Source organism: Tinamus guttatus, unplaced genomic scaffold (genome assembly GCF_059628265.1).
Source record: "Tinamus guttatus ecotype Peru unplaced genomic scaffold, ASM5962826v1 Tinamus_guttatus_pri_ptg000710l, whole genome shotgun sequence".
Lineage (NCBI taxonomy): Eukaryota > Metazoa > Chordata > Aves > Tinamiformes > Tinamidae > Tinamus > Tinamus guttatus.
In genome coordinates this window covers 4,646,126-4,653,836 of record NW_028289244.1, presented here as the reverse complement: position 1 = coordinate 4,653,836, position 7,711 = coordinate 4,646,126, and the positions used below count along the sequence as shown (strand labels likewise).

The 7,711-nt window shown below is 62.0% G+C and overlaps 1 protein-coding gene across 1 annotated transcript; it reads left to right on the top strand.

The window, feature by feature from the left end:
• Positions 1 to 1,408: 1,408 nt before the first annotated feature.
• LOC104579960 (zinc-binding protein A33-like) lies at positions 1,409 to 7,473 on the top strand. Its single transcript, XM_088536908.1, has 7 exons — positions 1,409 to 1,462; positions 2,312 to 2,583; positions 3,081 to 3,176; positions 5,123 to 5,356; positions 6,014 to 6,033; positions 6,669 to 6,784; positions 6,888 to 7,473. The coding sequence occupies exons 2-7, from the start codon at positions 2,314 to 2,316 to the stop codon at positions 7,430 to 7,432; spliced, it is 1,281 nt and encodes a 426-aa protein (XP_088393034.1). The 5' UTR covers positions 1,409 to 1,462; positions 2,312 to 2,313; the 3' UTR covers positions 7,433 to 7,473.
• Positions 7,474 to 7,711: the final 238 nt, after the last annotated feature.

The window sequence follows — 7,711 nt, the reverse complement described above, 5'->3', positions numbered from 1 at the left end:
CCTGCATCGCCAGCCTTGGGGATTATTTTTCTCACATCTCCCGGTGTTTGGTGTTTCCCATGAAGTCCCCGGCCTGGCATCGGGGGGTGCACGGGGATGCAAACGATTCCTCCTTCCCAGAGGCAGCAGTGGGACGGCAGAAGGGATGGCAGCGCAGGACAGGAGGCAGCCAGGGTGAAAGCAGGGTAGTGACTGGGGCAGTGCCAGGGCAGTGCAGGGTACAGCAGGACACGGTGCAGCTGGATAGGGTGCAGTTGTGCAATGCAGGGTACAATAGGATAGGGTGCAGTACAGGGTGCAGTTGTGCAGTGCATGGAGCCACAGCGCAGTGCAGGGTGCAATTGTGCAGTGCAGGGTGCAGTAGCACGGTGCATGGAGCAGCAGTGCATGGTGGGTGTAGCAGTGCAGGAAGCAGTTGTGCAGTGTGCAGCAGTGCATGGAGCAGCAGTGCAGTGCAGGGTGCAGTAGCGCAGGGTGCAGTAGCGCGGTGCATGGAGCAGAAGTGCATGGTGGGTGTAGCAGTGCAGGGTGCAGTTGCACGGTGTGCAGCAGTGCATGGAGCAGCAGTGCAGTGCAGGATGCAATTGTGCAGTGTGCAGCAGTGCATGGAGCAGCAGTGCAGGGTGCAGTAGCGCAGGGTGCAGTAGCGCAGGGTGCAGTAGCGCGGTGCATGGAGCAGCAGTGCATGGTGGGTGTAGCAGTGCAGGGTGCAGTTGCGCGGTGTGCAGCAGTGCATGGAGCAGCAGTGCAGGGTGCATGCAGCAGCAGTGCAGTGCCGGGTGCAGCAGTGCAGTGCCGGGTGCAGCAGTGCATGGAGCAGCAGTGCGGGGTGTGTGCAGCAGCAGTGCAGGGTGCATGCAGCAGCAGTGCAGTGCCGGGTGCAGCAGTGCATGCAGCAGCAGTGCATGCAGCAGCAGTGCATGGAGCAGCAGTGCATGGAGCAGCAGGGCAGGGTGCATGCAGCAGCAGTGCAGTGCCGGGTGCAGCAGTGCAGTGCCGGGTGCAGCAGTGCATGGAGCAGCAGTGCAAGGTGCATGCAGCAGCAGTGCAGTGCAGGGTGCAGCAGTGCCGGGTGCAGCAGTGCAGTGCCGGGTGCAGCAGTGCAGGGTGCATGCAGCAGCAGTGCAGGGTGGGCGCAGCAGTGCCGGGTGCAGCAGTGCAGTGCCGGGCGCAGAGGTGCAGTGCCGGGCGCATCCCGCCCCCGCAGCGCTCGCTCCGCGGGACACGCGGGACTTTCGGGGACGGGAGGGGGAACGGGGCCACCTTTGTCCCACCCCCCGCGCCACGTGACCGCGTCACGTGCGCGCCGCTCCGCGAGGCCGCGCGGCTGCAGCCAATGAGCGGCGGGGCGGCGGGGAGCGCCGCACGGTGATTGGCTCACACGGGTGTCAGTCCGCGGGAGGGGCGGGCCAGGCCGGGTCGAGAGTGGAAGTTCGGCGGCCCCGGGACGGGGCGCGAGGCGGTAGGGGCGGGGGGGCTGCCCTGGGGAGGGGGCGGCTCGGCAGGGCACGAAGGGGGGCAGGGAACGGGGGGGACACGACGACGACAACGACGACGACACGTGGCATGGGGGGTGCAGGTGGCACAGGGGGGGTGCAGGGAGCGTGGGGGTGCAGGACACGGGGGTGCAGGTTGCGAGAGGGAGTGCAGGGAGCAGGGGGAGGTTGCAGGACACGGGGGGCTGCGGGACGCGGGAGGTGCAGGGAGCACAGGGGAGGTTGCAGGACACGGAGGGTTGCAGGACACGGAGGGTTGCAGGACACGGAGGGTTGCAGGACACGGGGGGCTGTGGGACACGGGGGGCTACGGGACACGGGAGGTGCAGGGAGCACAGGGGAGGTTGCAGGACACGGAGGGTTGCAGGACACGGGGGGCTACGGGACACGGGAGGTGCAGGGAGCACAGGGGAGGTTGCAGGACACGGGGGGTTGCAGGACACGGGGGGCTGCGGGACACGGGAGGTGCAGGGAGCACAGGGGAGGTTGCAGGACCCAGGAGAGGTTGCAGGACACAGGGAATTGCAAGACCCAGGGGATGCAGGGAGCACACGGGGTGCAGGACATGGCAGAGGGGGTGCAGGGCACAGCCCAGGCGCCGGGGCCACCCCCCGCAGCCCCCCGGCTTGCAGAGCGCCCCGGAGGAGCGCATTGGCCCTGTGCCGTGTCCCTGCCACGCACATGGACGGTTCCTGATTCACCCCCAAACTAAGGGAGCCGCGGGTGGTTGCTGTGCGGGGATCCCCAGGGCTGGAGGGCCCCCTACGTTTGGGCTCCCCGTCGGCGGGCGGCTGACGCCGGGTCTTTGCGCGCAGGGATGGCGGGCAGGAGCCGGGAGCAGAGCCTGCGGGAGGAGCTGACGTGTGCCATCTGCTGCGAGCTGTTCGCCGAGCCCGTCATGCTCGAGTGCATGCACCACTTCTGCCAGGGCTGCATCCAGCGCTACTGGGCGCGGAGCGCCCGCGCCACCTGCCCCCAGTGCCGCCGCGAGTTCCCCGCGCGCCGCTTCCGACGCCACTACCTGCTGGCGGGGCTGGTGGCGGCCGTGCAGCGGGGCAGCGCCGAGGAGCGCCGCCGCGACGCCCAGGTGAGAGGCGCCCGCACGGGGCACCTCCCCGGCCTCCTCTTCCTCCTGCAGCCGGTGCTTCCCGATGGGGAATCCTGGAGTCCCTCGCCTGCGCCCGTACCTGTGCTTTTGCAGCCCCTTTGCTCCCTCTTCCTCTTGCTTCCCATCTGCCTGCGTCTCGGACGCTTGCTGTGCTTGCCGGGGACTCTGCAGCGGTTCTATGGCCTTGCCCTGTGACCGGCCCTGCACAAGCCAGCCCGGCACGTTCAGCTTCCCACCCTGCTGCAAACACCTATTGCAGCCCCCTCCGGAGCTCCCTGGCTTAAAAATGGATGGTTATAGGAAACATTAGATATTCCTCAAGCCTGTGCACTGAGCGCTTGTGCTCGCCTCGCTGTCTTTATGGGAAGTGCTGTAGCTTTCCCCCTCCAACATCAGCTTTGGGCCTCGGGGTTGTTCCGTGGGTCGCAGCGGCGAAGTGCAACGCTCTCCTCGCCATCTCCCCTTCGTTCCTGCAGAAGGAGCTGGAGGTCGCCCTGCAAGCTCGCCGCAGGGAGCTGGAGGACTTGTCGCAGAGGAAGCGCGCGGTGCAGGAGAACATCTGCGGCCTGACGGTAACTGCGGTGCCAGGGCGTCCTCGTGCCGCCCTCTGGGGACTGCTGGGCGTTCGCCTGAGAGGAGCATGCAGGGCGGCTCTAGAGGTTGCACAGAAGCTTTTAATCAGTTGCTGAGATGCCTTTTCAGAGGGAAAGATGAATATCCCTAATCACCATAGTCATAAAGACAGTGCGAGGGTAGCCAAGAGTGGTTTTTATTGCTGGTTGTTTATTAGTGCTCATTTAGAGTCCCTAAACCTTGTTACCTTCCTGATCTCTTTGCATCTATTGCCCTGGACTTGAGCCGGCCTGACTCACAGTCACGGAGTCAAGTTTGCAGCCAGGTGCAGCCTTGCTCGGTCACAGCTCTCTGGGTTAATGTTTGCAGAAGGGTGTGCCCACGTGTTCCAACTTGCTGTAAAAGCTGAGGGAATAATTGCGTAGGGATCTGAATGGATCCCTCTTGACACATCTGCCGAAAAAGATCCCTGCTGAGTATTCAGGAAGGGTGTTGAGAGGAGGCCCGAAGCCCTGGTTGATGCAGGGCTGGTGCAGCAGAGCCAAGACAGGATGAGAGATGAGAGCTGCCCGTGGGGCTGGGCATCCCGTCCTCGCCCTGCAGAGCCACCACATCAGGCAGGGGGTAGCTCGTATATGCTGGAAAATTTCTTGTGTGCCCAAAGAACAGGGCTGGTGGCAAAGCCGATGCGGCGGTAGTGGCAGCAGGGACGCTGCGGGGCGGTGGCTGTGTCACCAGGACCGTGTTTGGGTTCACGGTGACGCTCCGGAGGATGCGGCGAGTCCGAGTGTCCCTCTGGGCTCCGGCGGTACCAGGCTGCATCTTGTAATCGATCTCTGAAGCAGGAACAGCCACAGTCTGACTTCTTGAGTGACTTAAGAAAAAGTAAAATATTAAAAAACAAGAAATGGAGCGTTAAGGAAAACCCAAGTTGTTTGGAGGTGAGATAAAGCTGATGGAGAGCATCTTCTGACACGTCTCAGCTCCTTGACCTGAGGTGTGTGTTTAGCCCCTCTATCCCGCTACCAGATTGCAGCTAAACCTTTGAAGTTAATGAAAAATTATTAGCAAATGTGCACACACGGCCCAACTCCCATTAACTACCCCTTCTTCCAGTGGAAGAGGTAACTAAGAGGTGTCTCCAGAATAAAGAAATTACTGATTTGAGTGTGGAGGCCACATACGTCCTCTGTGGTTCTGCTGGGGCTGCAAGAGCACTGGCTAAAACGGAGCAGGCGAGGGAGGCTGGGTGCCCTGGGCGGCTGGTGACGCTTGAGACATGATCTGGGTGAGATGGGTTTCCTGCTGGTAGGCAGAGACGTGCGTTTCAGCAAGAAAACAGTGAGGGCTGAGATCGCACTTGGAGATTAAAAGCTTAAAAGATGGGAAAAAAAAAAAAAAAGGCAAGTCTGTCTCTTGTAAACAGGCAGGAGGGCAGCGAGAGCACCACACTCTGGCTGGCCAGTTAAACAACTGAAGCAGTGAGCTCTGCAGATTGCTGAGTGCTTTTTTAATGAGCTGTAATGGCAGAGATTAGTTGACACAGCTCCCCCGTCCCTGCAGAGTGACTGGGGCCTGCAGGACTGAGGTGTCAGGAGAAAAAAAGCAGCAAGTTACCAATATTGGGCAGCTGGGGTCTGACAAAAAGGGAAATAAATCCCAACTGAGCTCCAATGCCAAGTTTGCAGCTCTGCAAACTGCGGGGCACAGACGAGGGCACTCCTGGTGGCCTGGGAGCTTGGGTTGGGATGGCTGCTCCTCCAGCAGAGCTTGGTTTTCTCCTTGGTTACACATCTTTGAATGTTGTTCTGGTGTCCCATTCTCCATCGAAAAAGCCAAGGGTGCATCTGAATAATGTGCTCTTGAAGCACCTGGATCAGCCATCTCGCACATCCGAGTGCATTTTAGCTGCCACTCTCATGGTCTGCTTTTTGCTTCCACTCAGAAGGCGTCTGGGGAGCTGCACTGCAAGATCCGAGCAGAGTTCATGCGGCTTCATCAGATCCTGGAGGAAGAGGAGAGGGCTGTGTTGACAGCGCTGGGCAAAGAGGAAGAGCAGTTGCAGACAAGGCTGCACGGGGATGTCCGGCGGCTGGAGGAAGGAATCTTGGAGCTCCAGAGGGACGTAGAGCACATGGAGCAAACGCTGAGCAAAATGGAGGAGGTGTCGTTGCAGGAGGTGAGTCTGCTCGGCTGCCGGGAGCAGGGGACGTTTCGGGACCCGAGTTTGGACTGGGGAGAGCAGTGAGATGAAGGGCAGCCCATCGGCCAGGCCACCACACCGGCCACCCCGGGTAGACCTGTGACACAGGAGTGACAGAGGATGAGGAGCTGGATGCCACCTCCCCTGCCTTTGCTGCATGGATGAAGTCATGACGTGGGTGCATCTCTGGCAGCTTCTCCTCTTCGCCTTCTAGCAAAAGCCCTGGGACACAGGGGGGATCTCCAGCTGGTGAGGAAAACCCCGTGGGGAGAAGGACTCGGCTGTGAGTCCCAGCAGACCGGCAAGTTTGGCCATGAGGTGCAGGCTGCACCTCGAAGTCACCTGCCTCCACCCTCCTGTTTGTATTCCTGATGTGTTAAAGCCTGCAGGCTTGGCCTCAAGGGAGGCAGTGATCTCATGGATGTGCTGGGTGTCAGGAGCCTTCCTCCTCCTCTGTCACCTCTTTGAAGGCACCCTGACATCAGCACTCAGCCAGGTCCCCTCAGGCCAGGGGCTCCTGGCAGGCTGCTTTCCTTTCTCTGCTAAGGACAGCAGGAAACAGGACGGGGAGTTTATATCTGCAGCTGCATGAATTACAGAGAGTGACTGCTAATTCTGTGCTCCTCATTGCAGGTGGAGAGCCTGGATATCAGGTACGTGTCTGGCATGTAAGAAGCCGATTCCCTTTTCAGGAGCTTATCTCTGTCCCTGACTGGGACCGCGTCGGGGAGGGATCTTATCTCAAGCTTTAAAAGCATCACAAATCGCTTGACAAACTGCGAGTGCGGTGCCGGGTGGGAGCTGGTCCCCAGCACGTGCTGGTTGTGCCTGCGGGAGGGCGGAGGAGCTGCGTGTGTTGGTGCAAGTGGAACTGCCTGGCCTGCTGCAAATGGAGCCAGGCTAAAGCAACAGGTTTTGCTTGGGCTCTTTGACATCTCCCTGCCCTCCCTCAGCTTCTCGTGGCTCAAGGGGCTGCAAAATCAACCCCAAGGTACAGGTTTGTCCTGTTCGGGTGGATCGTGTCCTGGGTGCTAATGGGCCGTGAGCGGCTGCTCCCCAAGTAGTGCTTCTGCATCCAGGTGGGACACCCGGACACCCATGTCCTCGGAGCAGCTCTGCCCTGGGGCCGTGTGTCCCGCTGGGTGTAACACAGTGTCAGGGAGCGCAGCCGGCTGCCGCGCCGGCTCGTGTCCCGCTTTTCCCAAATCCCTTCTGCTCTGCCGTGCTGTGGTCCCATCGCGCTTTGCTGAGAGTGGCAGAAGGACCCACTCTGCTCCCTCTGCCCCAGGCCCTCGGTGAGCGTCGAGACGCAGCCTGCCCTGAACCTGGAGCACTACCGGGACAGGCACAGTGGGCCCTTGCAGTACATCTTCTGGAGACGCATGCTGCGCTCCATCCGCCCCGGTAAGGAGATCGGTGCGGGCGAATGCGCTGGGGAGGTTCGGGGGAAACCCCTCGGCGGAGGGAATACACAGCCCGGGAAACACCCTGCTTCACTCCTCTGCAGTTCCCGACGCTCTCACGTTCGACCCCGAATCTGCCCACCCCAACCTGGTCTTCTCCAGAGACTTCACGGCGGTGACGGAGAGGGAAGGAGCGCGGCTGGTGCCCTACAGCCCCCGGCGCTTCCAGCGCTGCGTGAACGTGCTGGGCTCGCGGGCGTTCGACAGCGGCCAGCACTACTGGGAGGTGTGGGTGGGCAGCAAGACCAAGTGGGACGTGGGGGTGGCTGCGGAGGCCGTGGACCGGGCGGCCCGGGTCAAGCTGTGCCCGGAGAACGGCTACTGGACGCTCCGCCTGAGGAACCAGACGGAGTATTGGGCCACGGCCACCCCCTGGGTGCGCCTGGCCCCGCGGCGGCCCCTCCGCAAGGTGGGCGTCTTCCTGGACTGCCACGAGGGCACCGTGGCCTTCTTCGACGCCGGGGACATGTCCCACCTCTTCACCTTCCGGCAGGTGTCCGCAGAGCGGTACTGCCCCTTCTTCAGCACCTGCTTCAGCGACGGGGAGGCCAACAGGGAGCCCATGCGCATCTGCCACCTGGCCCTGTGAGGCGGGGGGACACGGGGGACGGGGTCCCGTGCAGGCTGTGGGGACACAACCGGCTGGCCTGGCTTCTGTGGGCCGGGGCCTGGTTCTGAGGACAGCAGAGAGGAGCTTCCTTGGCTCGTGGCACTGAGGACGCTGATGGGTTTCGTGCCCTCTCCAGCCACCGCTCCACTTGGTGTCTTGGAGAAGCCCCAGAGAGCTGCGGGGTCCGGACGGGCGCCGCGGGCCTGCGCGCGGCTTCGTGCCGCAGCTCCGCGCTCGGAGAGCGTTCGCGGAGCAGCG